General features: G+C 41.4%; 1 protein-coding gene across 1 annotated transcript; it reads left to right on the forward strand.

Moving 5' to 3' along the window:
* Positions 1-18: 18 nt before the first annotated feature.
* On the forward strand, positions 19-11,341 carry nr1d4a (nuclear receptor subfamily 1, group D, member 4a). Its single transcript, XM_004070712.5, has 8 exons — positions 19-711; positions 4,751-5,059; positions 5,155-5,243; positions 5,340-5,484; positions 8,638-9,206; positions 9,301-9,486; positions 9,590-9,800; positions 9,907-11,341. Exons 1-8 carry the CDS (start codon positions 693-695, stop codon positions 10,101-10,103), a joined length of 1,725 nt encoding a protein of 574 aa, XP_004070760.1. The 5' UTR covers positions 19-692; the 3' UTR covers positions 10,104-11,341.
* The last annotated feature ends 2,054 nt before the right edge of the window (positions 11,342-13,395 follow it).

Consider the following 13,395-nt stretch of genomic DNA (forward strand, 5'->3'; position numbering starts at 1 on the left):
CATAAAATGTGTATCAGTAGGGCAGCGCTCTTCCCGGCACATGCAGCGCGCACATGCAGCGTGGCTTTACAGAACGCATACCACAGTCGAATAAGCGCATCAAAGTCCCCCCAGCTCCAGATCCTCGCCAATGAAAACGCACAAAGGCGTGAAGGAGAAAGGGGGACAGAAAAAGACTCCGTGAGATACAAAGAGAGAGCCGAATCCCACACATACAGACACAACAGAAGTTGGGGCAGGCGGAGAGGCTGTCACATTTCCTACTCACCTACAAACGTGATTGATGTGGGTGTTTGTATCAGTGGGTGTGTATGTCATGCTTGCCACTCTCTCACTGCGCCTGGATGTGCTGACTCCTCTTTCTTGGAATTCATGAACATCGCCTAATCTTCGCTCGTGCAACAACACGCGTGCTCGACCCTGGTGATGCAGTATCCAGAGCGCAGAAGGCACTCAGATACCTTTGAGGAGAACAACCAGTAAGATCTCCACCTGTGAGAGAACTCTCAGGTTACCACAGTCTACTGGAGGAGCCTGACGCGCACTGGACGCATTTTTCCAACGTTTTATGGAACAGGGGTTGTCGGCAAAGATCATTTCTGATTTTCTCTACTGAACTCCCAAGACTTTTACTTAGTTTTTCTGAAGTCATCCTTCAAGGTTCATCCAAATATCAAACTCCAAAAAGCGAAATGGATAACAGTCCTGGCGGTAAGTCAACAATTTGACATTTAAATATTGCTTGCCTTATTTGATATTATTAGATTTTTATTATCATTATATTATTGTATTTGTATACATTTTATTACATGTAAAGTGTAAAAGTGTTGAAATCAAGTAAGGATTGTGTTTTTGCAAAGAAAAATTCCATTTTAACTTTATTGCTAAAATGTTTTATACTCTATCGTGCATGTGTTGCATTGGTCCCTTTTTTAATATGAGCGGTTTTCTCTCTTGGAAAAGTCACATTTTCTGATTTACAAATTATTTTTGAGCTGTTTGTAAATTGGAAGTTTGTATGACGTACTGTTGTCACTTTTGTATATCACATTTATAAACGTTCAGTCTTTATATTTGCAACTTTCGGTCACACAAAATGTTGTTTTTTTTCTGTCAAAATATTTCGCGAATCCTATCTGGAGTCGCCGTGTTGCCTTTAAGTGTCAACTTCTAGTTTGGCTGCATTCACGGCCACCCCTGCTAATGAGTGTAGTGAGGAGTGTCACTTCCTCTTTCTCTTCATGAAAACAAACTCACGTGGAGCTACAGTAAGCAGGCTGTCAGCGCAGCGCAGTCATCTGTCAAAGCAAAAGGACACTTCAGCTCCGAAAGGGCGTGTTGGCGCTATCTAGGCTGCATCTGTGAGGCACCGGCTGTGTAAAAGTTGATAACCGCTCCAATTAGAGGCATTAAACTACGTTTTCTCGAGGTCAGCCAGAGTCACATGTTCCTAACCCTTCACTTGACGGCGAATCATTTACAACAACGACCATCACGTTCCCGCGCAGGTGATGGGCGCACCCTGCGCTCTGTCAACACGAGCTGCTCAACTGTGGAAACCGGGTTGAGCCACTCTCATCAGCATGTTGTATTTATAGTTTACTGATAAGAGGACCCGTGCTTTCCCCGAACAAGTTGGTGAATGAAATGATTAATCCAAGACAGTTTTGTTGATGTCCTCAATAGTGGTTGTTTGGCTCCAATTCAGTTAAAATGTTTAATGAACAGATTAAAATGTTCTTTTCTTATGTTTAAAAGTCAGGGATCTTAAAAAGAAAAGATGATAAGATCTTATGATTTAGTTCAATTTTCTTTGAATTTTATTGTTTTTCCATTTGATTTTTTCCACTTTTTTGGCTGTTGTGTTTAATTTGTCATAAATGTTGGATTAGTTACTAGTACCAACAACATTGGACGTTCTGAGTCAAACTTTTCTGTGCATACACGCACAACATCACGTGTTGCAAACAATCTGTACTGAAACTCCACGGCAGGCTTTTCTGCATAGGCTATATTAAATGGACATGGTTCCATGCAAAGAGTACGAAATTTGAAGAGCAACATCCCAGTAAGATTAATTGGAAAATATCATACTTTTTATTTTTTTTCCTAACATCTTTGATCTATTATGTCATAAAACTGCATCTCAGTTGAAGGGTGCGCGTAAATTTGGCGTTTTTTTCACAGAACAGCGTGATTCACATCAGACACTTCCACTACAGGGTTATAACTGCGGATAAAGTTGAAATATTACACAAATGGAGGGAACTTGCTCAGTGGTTTTTGATTTATCTATACTGCCAGCGAGCGGACCATGCAGAAGTTGCACCCCCAGCCCTCCCCCCGCTTTAAACGGAGCATCAAAACACGCAAAGCATGACAGCTGCTCTATTTAACTCGCTTGTGCGGCTCCAGGCTGCGGGTTGAGGTTGAGACGCAGCTTGGTGTCTTCCTAATGCGCGCTCTGTCAAGAGCCTTCTCACGTGGCTTCCTTTGCAAAGCCGCGTGCGGCGCGTGAGGCTCCCGGGCCCTCCTCCTCTACCTCCCCTGCCGCCTCCCTCCGCTCTCACGGACGCCTGTGAGCTGGTGATGGCGAGGCAGAGCCTGGTCAGTGGGTCAGCGATTCCGTGCATGAACTTATTTCCCTCTCTGGTCACGTTTTCCCGCCTCATGCACAGTTTGCTTTGGCTATCCCTCCCACCTCTTTCCTTTTTAAAAATGGAGTCCATTTTTGTGCGCGCGCTCCAACAGGAGCTGTGGGGTACATACATCCACCTTGGATGCTTTTCAATGAGAACGTGACTCGATGCATCCTCATGCCCTGGCATGCTCTCTCTGAAAGCACCAACAGTTCTTTTATTATACTAGGATTCTAACATTTTTGAAAATTAATGACAGCTTTTGATGTTTGTGCCAAAACGGTCACCGGTTTGATGCAGTTCCATCAAGTTCCTGTGATATTGACCTACTTCAGTTACTGCACTCACGGGCTCTCGTGTTTTTCCATGTCCACAAGCCTGGCACATTTAATATATTTCTGGTAAAATGATTCTATGTGATCAAAGTGAATTAGAGCATCATTCTCATCCAAAGTGCAAACACAAGAAGAACCAGGATGAGACCCTGCAATGCTCACTGCTCACGTTTATCTGCCCATGCCTCCAGCAGGCAGATTAGTGTCTGCACGAGCAAGCTCAGCCTAAGACTGATTGACTCTTCAATCAAAGCGCCAGCAGTGGGCTATATTTGACCTCCACTGATATGCACATTATGATTGCCTACAAAGAAGTGGAGGCAAACCCTGCAAAAAATAGAAGCTCATTTGGAGGTGTCAGCTTTCATTACACTTTTCCCCTAAATAAATATTCATTAAAAAAAGACAATTTGACACACTTGCCGCAAAAATAAATCAAAAAATTGGGCTCAGATGTTTATTTAAACTCAAAATAAGCAATGGTGAAATGACTCCAAAGCTGGATGATTTGTTGTGAAATTCTATGTCGACATTTTCCTTTGATTGCTAAAATAACCTGGTATTAAAGGGATTTTTAGTTGACATATCACGTTGACTTTAAGGGTCAGTGATAAAGCATGTGCAGCTGTACATGTGAGCCTTCAGGTGGACTTGCAATGTGTTAGAATGGAGTGGGAGGTTGGGCACAGACTGAATGTAAGCTCAGCAAGAGGTAGGGCTGCTGCTGGATCTTTCTATGACTCTGGCATGAGTCAACAAATCCAGGAACACGTGCTGGGGTTGGGATTATAAAAAAAAACACACAAAAAACATCTGAGCAAAACAAAACCTCGTGCAGCAGAGGGATGATCATGCAGGCCCAAACTATAAACTGAGTCAAGCTGAGTGGTATGAACTGCTCATCTGTAAACATGAGTCAATCCTTGAGTTTAGACTAAACATTTGCAATAATGCAGAATTACATTTGCAGAAAATTGTCCACTCTCAAGTGTCTCCCTGTCACTCCACATTGTTTGTTTGCAGAAACGTGACTCGCATTATTTAACTGTTGGCCGTGCATGACAGCTGAGGCTGCAGACTTCATACAAGCTCATGCACTCCCAGCCAGCATGTGTTTATAAACGCAGCTTTGTCTTCAGACTGTTGTGTTTTTCTGCACGAGACTGCGGATTTGGCGCGGATAGGAACCGTGTCAGGAGTCCATACATGTGAGGCGGCGGTCAGGTGTCGTTCTGCAAGCTGACGCTGGGCATGGCGCCAGGGGAGTGAGGCTATTATTGGAGCGGGGGAGGCAACAGCCCCCACAGACACGTGAGGTCGTGTCTCCGCTCATCCACAGCGATGGACTGGACGCGTGGGCACAGAAAAAAGAGTGGAGGCGAAACTAAACAATAAATGTAAACAAAGACTGATTTTTAATATAGTAAAAGTAAAGCGGAATATCAATAACACAAATTAGGGTCTGTCAGGTGGATCTGATTGTTTGGTTGCTAGGCAGCCAACATATTTTTACCGCGCACTTTATCCGCTTGAGCGCATCATTACCATTGTTACGCTCGGGATGCTGCAGATCCTCGGAGCTGTTCTGCGCTGGATGTGCAACATTACATCGCATCTCAGGCAACTTTTCAGCTGAAAGGTTTCTGTGGAAGCACGCACACCCAGCTTCATAAGTCAGTGGCTTTTGCCAAATCAGTTGTAGTTATTTTCTGTGCAATCTTTAGCTTTATTAATTCATTTACTAATCTCCCTTCTAACTTGATATCATTCTTATAGGAGGTGGGGTCATCCTGTATGCTGGGTCTTCTGGCAGTGCAAGTCCAAGCCCTGGCAGCCCCTCCAGTGGGTACCAGACCCAGTCGCCCTCCTCGCACTCCCAACCCTCATCTCCAGAAGAGGTTACCTTTACAGAGATTGGCGCCCTGAAAAAGGGCAGGACATCTGGATGCAACACTCCTTCTTCCAAACTGGTGTTCCAGTTTCCGGAGGTCTACAGCAGTCCTTCAGCAGCAACTACTCCGCAGCATTCCTATGCACACCCCATCGCAGCAAAGAAGCCCTGCGGCTTTGCGGGAACTTTCACAAGTTAGTGTTTCTTCACTGTCAATATGTGCATTCACCATAAATATTCCTTCATCAAATTTTTGGTGGCTTGCCGGTTTGTTTTTCATTCCTGACAGAGACAGGAGGAATGGTCCTGCTTTGCAAGGTCTGTGGTGACATTGCATCTGGTTTCCACTATGGAGTGCATGCCTGTGAGGGCTGCAAGGTGAGGCTTTGACCACAAAAATGCTTTAGACTGTTTGTAAGATGTGTTGATTTTTATGTCGAATGGCTTAAATGAATGTCTGTGTGTGTGTTCCAGGGCTTTTTCCGCCGCAGCATCCAGCAGAACATAAACTACAAGATGTGTGTGAAGAATGAGAACTGTTTGATTATGCGGATGAACCGTAACCGGTGCCAGCACTGCCGTTTCAAGAAATGCTTGGCTGTTGGAATGTCAAGAGATGGTGAGACATACTTGTGTCTTCTCAATGAAAAGCAGCCTTGTCAGAGCACTTCAGCTTTCTGATTAGCATAAGCACAGGGGAACTGGACAGACAGAAACAAGTAGTGATGTCTGAGTGAAAAAATGTGATGCAGAGAGGATTTTGAGGTCATCATGCCAGTGGCTCAGTCACTAGAGAAGTTGCACCTGCTTTGGCCTCTGGTTTAGTCTTTAGTCACTGTATTACCACACAAAACCATCTGGCTCTGTGTCTTTCACACGCGCCTCTGTGCCTTTCTGCCATCCCTTGCATCCTTACCTTCAGGTTCATCCCCTCCTCTTTCAGCGTGTTCCCTCAGCTCCCTTACATTCTCCCCTCACACTCAAAAAACGTTCACTTTGAATGAACATAAAAAAATTATGGAAAGGATTTCCACATGATTAGATTGCGTTACTTGAACAAAAATGAATCATGTTGGTCCTACTTAATTTATTTAGGTTGGCTCAACTTAATGTATTTAGGTTGGCTCAACTTAATGTATTTAGGTTCAAACTAATAAATTTAAGTTGATTCAATTTAAATAGAGCAGTTGCACCCAACTTTAAATTGATATTGTTGCTCACTCTAAAAAGAAAAAAGTTGATCCAATTTAATTGAATCACTTCAATTGGTCACCTAAGTAAATTAAGTTTATTTAACTTGAATTTCTATTTATTTCTTTAATTTTATTTATTCATCTGTAATTGATATGTTGTTCCAAACTTACAACCAATGGGTCTTTTAATTTTCACATCAAAGACATGAATTATCCAGCCAAGTCCATCACAAGACAGGAGCTCAATTACCGCGAACTCTGTGTTAAGTATTGGAACATTAACAGTTTGCCACACAAGGGGGTTGGTCATCATCCTCTACCAAACTTTAACTCATGGTGCAAAAAGAATAAACATAAAAGTTTAAATCACTAGTTAAAACAGAGTAAAACAGCTAGACAATAAAACCCATGGACAAAAACTCACACTTAGACCACAATCTGCCCAGATAGACAAAGAAAATGGTATCCCACAATTCCTTGCGATTACTAATGCATCCAATTTAATGGTATCATGTTGGATCAACGTGATTGAAATTAGTAACTTTTAAATGGATTATTTTTATGTACAATCGACATGATTCATTCACGTAAGATTTACAAACATAAAATTTTCTTGTTGAAATCACAAGTTACTTTTTCGTTAACTTAATTGGCTGGTAATTTCCTTTTTTTGAGTGCAGACAGTGATTTATGAGGAAAGGAGCTCTAAAGTCCCTAAAGCTATCCATCATCTGGAAAACTGCAGCAAAGTCAGTAATTATTTTGGGAAATTGGAACAGGGTCGGTTTGATTACATTGTGCATGCACAGAACGCCTTACTACAATTATTCAGAAACAGGGCAACAATTAAGCAAGGACTGCAGAAAACGTTACTGTGACAAACTTCCTTATGTTCTACCTCGCTGTCACCTGGTTTTAGCTCTGTGGGCTGAGCCTTCATTGATCACCCATCATCTCATATGAAAGGAACAGTTGGGTCGACCTAGAAAAACAATACAGAATTGTCCCCACGGTGTACTCATGCATCGTGACCTAGTTGGTGTAGTTTGCCTGTTTTCTTCCTCTCAGTATGGTTTTTGCTTATCTCCACCCTCCAGCACTCTGCAGTGCCTAATCTAGTAAAGAGGTTAGTGTTATTTCTGCATGTGCTTGACACTTCTGGTGCACAGAGAAAATAGGCTGGCGAAACGCAGCTCAGTCAGGCCGACCCTCTACGGGGAGGTTTTCGAAAGAGCTAAGGACCACAACCTAGAAACCCCTTTTTGTATCTGTTTCAACAGTTTTGAAAACAGGAAAACCACTTGCAACTGCCTGCAGCCCATAACTTACAATAAATACCATAACCTGATTTTTCACCAAAGGCAGCTGAGTGATTCAACAGAAATCTGTTATCAGGGTGGCACACTTTTCTTTATCGAACTAGAGTTTAACTTTTTTGTAAGAAGTGAAGCACTTTCAAATTTTGAACCATGAATAAAGGGGTTGAGTAGATGCCACATTATCGCATGCATCTTCATCAAGACTCCCTAAAGGCAATATAAAATATGACAGTAAATAGTTTTTAAACAAAGTGACATTTTGCATCAATAAGTAAACCTCCTCTGGTGTTTCTATAGATATCTTGCTTGTGAAACAATCATGTCATGGTGCACTGTTTTGCAAAAGTCCTGCTTCAATCAATGCAGATTTACAACGAAACCTCTAAAAACTGTAGTTTTCTTGCAAAAGTCTATGAAGCTCAACTTTTTCCCCCGACCTATAACTCCAGTCTTGCGGGTACGCACATATTCACACTTCACCTTACTGCACTGACCTACATTAATTTCCTTTTGGCCTTCTCTAACCTTTAGTTCAACCACTTACCCTAGTTTTCAACTAAACTTGAAGGTCAAATAGTTTGAATCGTGAGGACATTCTGTTCATAAAACTGAGTCTTTCCCAAAAATTATGCGCAGATGCTTTTTATCTCATATTCTGCTATTTCCTCTCAACCCTTTTATGCTCTGACTGCATTCTCCACAGCTAATTTATGTGCCTCAAGCTCGATTTTCTCATCCTTCTCACTTTAACACTCTCAAATCCACTGACATCATGCTCACGTTGCCCCACTGCCCTACTTATATAAGGTGGTAGGGAGAAAAGGAGGCAGGAGAGAGGGGTGGATGGGAGGGAGAATGAGGCAGATGGCAGCAGGGGTCTATAAATAGCCTCTGCAGATGATGGATTCTGAGGATGGGGACACGAGTGAGGAAAGAGACTGTCTCATTTGCCAACTTGCACTCATCTTGAAATTTCTCAATGTCATTTCATATGAATTTGTTATGTACTCACATAAAAGGAGATGTAGAGGACTTAAAGCTTTAGTGATAGATTTTTATGCTTCAATAAGTGTATTTTATCATTTATGTCTGACCTTTTTATCACCCATGACAAAAAAAAACTAACCAAAAAGCCATTTTTCAATGGTTTTTCCATTATCTACACTTTTAATAAAATACCAGAGAACGTATTTTCAAAGTAAATGTTCACATTTTCACTATTCCTGAAAGCTGATGTTTTTTTTTTGTGTGTTTCTACAGCTGTGCGTTTCGGTCGCATTCCTAAAAGAGAGAAGCAGCGTCTCCTGGATGAGATGCAAAGCTACTTGAACAGCCTGAATGAGTCCGCTGCCATGGACGTGGAGTCACCAGTGAGGGACAGCCCCACCAGCACAGATGATTGCAACTCAAAAGAGGCCATTGGGGCCATCTCCAGAGCCTACCACGACATCTTTACGAGCAGCAGCAGCATCTGCGAGAGATCAACCAGCACAACCAACATCAGCACAAACAAAAACAACAACACAAATTCTTTTTCTCAGGATGGCAATTTTGCCCAAGTCTCATGTAATCCCACTCCTGCTCATGATTACTGCCCTGTTGCCCGTGCAAGCACATGCTCCACTGCCTCTCAGGACAACCAACCAGTGAGTCAGAATGTGGACAACAACCACTATTCGTATTCAGCGTCAACACATCAGAATCATGGCCAGGCCAACTACATGGTACATCAAAGGGGAAGTTCCATAGATAATAGTTATGCGAATACAGGAAACATCCAGAACCATCCATCCTGCCCATGGAAGTTGCCTCCAGGAGCTAAAGTCCTGGTAATTGCAACCCACTTTCTAGAATCATTTATTACATATTTATTCAATAACGTTTCATTTGACTAACAAAAGTGTTCTCTTTGTTTTGTCTTAGGCCTGTCCTCTCAATGCGTGCCCTGTATCAGGAGCAGAGCGTACCAGCCAGGAGATTTGGGAGTCCTTCTCCCAGTGCTTCACCCCAGCTGTCAAGGAAGTGGTGGAGTTTGCTAAAGGCATCCCTGGTTTCCAAGAACTTAGCCAACAGGACCAAGTTTTGCTGCTCAAGTCTGGCACCTTCCAGGTAAAACTTACCTCAAATTCTTTATTTTGCTTTTTTTATAATGTGTCTTGTTCTTGTATTATCTTACATATTGTTTTCTTTTTCTCCTTCTTCTTGTGTTTAGGTTCTCATGGTGAGGTTTTGCACGTTGTTCAACGCTCAAGAGCGCACTGTAACCTTCTTGAACGGCCAAACTTACCCTCTGTCCACCTTACGGGCTTTGGGTATGGGTTCCCTCCTAGATGCTATGTTTGAATTTAGTGAGAAGTTGGGTTCCCTGGGGCTGGAGCCTGATGAGATGGCCCTCTTCATGGCAGTGGTGCTGGTGTCTGCAGGTGAGAGGGGGATTGGTGTAAATCATGCAAAGTAGTGGGGATTTTTTCTAAATCAAATAATATAACAGCAACATTCACTCACACAAGTATCTCCCGTTCTCCTCAGACCGCTCTGGAATCTCAGACATGGAAGCTGTGGAGCAGCTGCAGGAGGGTCTGATCCGAGCTCTCAGGTCACTCATCACCCGTCGTCGTCCAGATGACTCTGCCATCTTCCCCAAACTCCTCCTTCGCTTGCCAGACCTGCGAACCCTAAACAACCTGCACTCTGACAAACTGTTGGCTTTTCGCATAGATCCATGAAGAGTGAGGTCATCCATGGAAAGCATTCAAGCAAACTGCGCACTGATGAGACTTTATCTTCAAAGAGCAGGACTTCCTTTAACATTGATGAACAAGGACTTGTGCAATCAAAGGATTCGTTTTTGAGAGGGAAAATCAAAGGAACTGAAGATCTTTTTGACTTATGTTCGTCATATGTTGTTTTGAAGAAACAATAAGTAGAAAATACTCAGTAAAACTCATGCACATTTATAAACCTCAGCACTTCCTGCAAGACATCAAGCGCACACCATGTTTCTGAAGAAATTGACATTTCCAGCTAACAAACTGTTCATTTGCTTACCTCATGGAATTAAATGTAAACAAAATCAAAGTTAAATAAAATCAAGTGAAAATCTATATATTCCATAAAAAATTCATTATCATCCCAATTTGATGCTGTAAGCAGGTCATGGAGAAACATTACTTTGGGACCATTCATGATAACAACGTCAACTTCTTTTGAAGAAAAAGGGAACCTGTATATAATAAGTAGTGAAATATTAAGCCACTTAATGTGTCACAATCATACCATCTCCATTGGGACAAGAGCTAGACTGGTATTTTATCGTGTCAGGGTGTGTTCAGTCACTCATTCATTTTATAATGGTACTACCAACATTCGATGTACCTGGTTTTAATATAACAACTTCACAAATCAGTGGCAACTTTCTAATTCATGAAAACATTGTGCGTGTGTTACTGTATTGTGTCTCCTTTGGATTAACGGCATGCACTTATTTAAGGGGGACTTTAAAGTTTATTTTTTGTTGCTGTAAATATTATTTTACCCAAATGTCTATGTATGATTTGCTGAAGAGATTTAATGGATCAGACATACTGTTTGAGTTTAGTAAAATGAAGAATGTACAGCCCTCTCTATACTAGAGAGGGTCTGGCTATGCCAAGGGGGTCTTTCCATTACAGAATGTGTAGTAGGGATTTTCAGATGGCTTATATACACACTTCTTGCAGTTAGATAAAGTAACTGACCAGCATAATCCTTGAAATCACCAGCACTTGGTTCACACACACCCTTCCTGAGCCCTCAATGTTTGTCATACAAACTCAAGAGATATCTTTCGGTGGGAGATCGATTGAATTGGTGCTCTCACTGTAAGCTTGTTTGATTGTTTTTGATTGAGCACATATTGTACATTTTGTATTTTGTTCCTTCCTAATTGAAATAATATAACAATATAAAGGCAAAATGAAAAATTCTTCTCTTTCTGTGTCCTTATTTTGAATCACTTCTCACAAAATGCAGTAAAGCACTTGGACTGCAGTTTTTACATGCACACAGCTTATTTCTAATAATCAGTTTTGACCGTTTTGTTGTTTGAGGAGTGGCTTTTGCTGCTAAAAGGTATGCAAGGTGGAACAAAGAAAAAATTTAACACATTTAACCTAAAAACCCTTACTTTCTTTTGTTAAATACCGGTATGTGAAGGACAAAAATGTAACTAACATCATGTCAGCTTGTTAAGAACACGTGACCTACTAAACTCTGCCTCCACTCATTCAAACAGTTGTAATGCTGAAACAAAGGAAAATAGTTTGCATTCTTAAATATTAGGACAAGTCATGCTTAGCAGCATTACCTAAAAGTCATTTCTAGGTAAGGTAGGTTGTTAGCTGTAAAGAAATTTTGGCTCACATTCCTCACAAAAGTACATCAGTTCATTTGGTGTCAATTCATGTGCACCTCCCTTAAATCTCAGAGCAGTTTTCCACCAAGAAGAAGGTCTTACTACAGTGACACCATTTTATATTGTCTATTGTCTAACCTATTTTAAAATTCTTTGGTGTTTCTTGTCCAGTTGCATGACCCAGTTTTGTCTCTTCATTAACTTTTAAAGAGAAACACTCTTGACTCTACAATACTTTATTCATTTCTGCTGAAATGACTGCAAAGTTATCAGGTGTCGTCATTGCAAAACACGTTTAAATGATCACATCTCCACAGTCACACTAGTCAGTATATAGCTGTTGGTGTTGACAGCAGTCTTCACTTCACCTGTTTACAAAAAAAGGAAAAGAAAAATACTGGCATGTGAGTTTAAAGATGCTTCACTTTTCCTATTTTTGTAGTTGCATTAGTTTTACATTTGTATATTTGTAATTAATTAAAATAAGAAAATTAAGGATTTGTTGTTTTTATCACTTGAGGCTAATAAGCGAAGCTAAGCCATATCTTCCTCCTCATGCTGTGGAACAGACTTGACTAACTCTCTGTACAGTGGTATTGACCAGTCTCTGCTCCGCCATCTCCAGCTGGTTCAGAATTCAGCGGCCCGCCTGTTAACGGGAACTAGACAGTGTGAGCGTATCACTCCACTCTTACGCTCTCTTCCATGGCTGCCTGTGTCTTTTAGGATCACTTTTAAGATTTTACTTTTGGTTTTTAAATGTTTGAATGGTCTGGCACCTCTGTATCTCTCTGAGCCGTTACATGTGCATCGTCCACGTCGAGTCCTAAGATCTGAAGATCAAATGCTTTCAATGGTTCCCAGGACTCGGCTTGTGACTTGGGGAGACAGAGCCTTTTCAGTTGCAGCTCCTGAACTCTGGAATGCTCTCCCCTTCTCTGTGAGGTCAGCCAGAACCGTCAGTGATTTTAAGTCATTTTTTAAAACTTTTAGTCAGGCTTTTAACTCCAATGAGCGGATTTAGTGGGTCAGCTGGTTAATTTTATTCTTTTGTTGTTTTTTTTGTTTTATTGCTTTTATTGGTTTATTGCTTTTATTGTTTCTTTATTGTATCATATTGTCTCTGATTTTATGTGATTTTATGTTAAGCACTTTGGTTGCTTCTGCTTTAATAAGTGCTATACAAATAATAAAATGATTGATTGATTGTTGTTCACCTTTCGGCATATCCTATCAGGGTGTCGACACAGCGAATCAGCTTTTACTTACTCACACAGGTGGTTTGAGAGATTTTTACGCTGGACGCCCTTCCTGACACAACCCTGTATTCTATCCTGGCTGGGGACTGGCACAGGGAGACCCAGACTTGGGCCCCCCTTGTGGCTACATGATTAGGCAGTACTGTGAAGGGTTTTGCCAAAGGGCCCACACTGAATGAAGCTCATGGAACCCTGGTTTCCCATGCGCTTGTCCTGCATGCATCCAGCCGCTTAATAATAGTGATTTAATTAATTCTATTAATTGCTGTAATCCTAATTACATCATCACTTATTCCATGCTGCCCATAAAAACTTGAATCCATTTTCCATTACATTATCATAATGCTACACACATTGTTTATATAA

The sequence above is a fragment of the Oryzias latipes genome, chromosome 7, assembly GCF_053564925.1.
Source record: "Oryzias latipes strain Hd-rR chromosome 7, Olatipes_Hd-rR_3.1".
Taxonomy (NCBI): Eukaryota; Metazoa; Chordata; class Actinopteri; order Beloniformes; family Adrianichthyidae; genus Oryzias; species Oryzias latipes.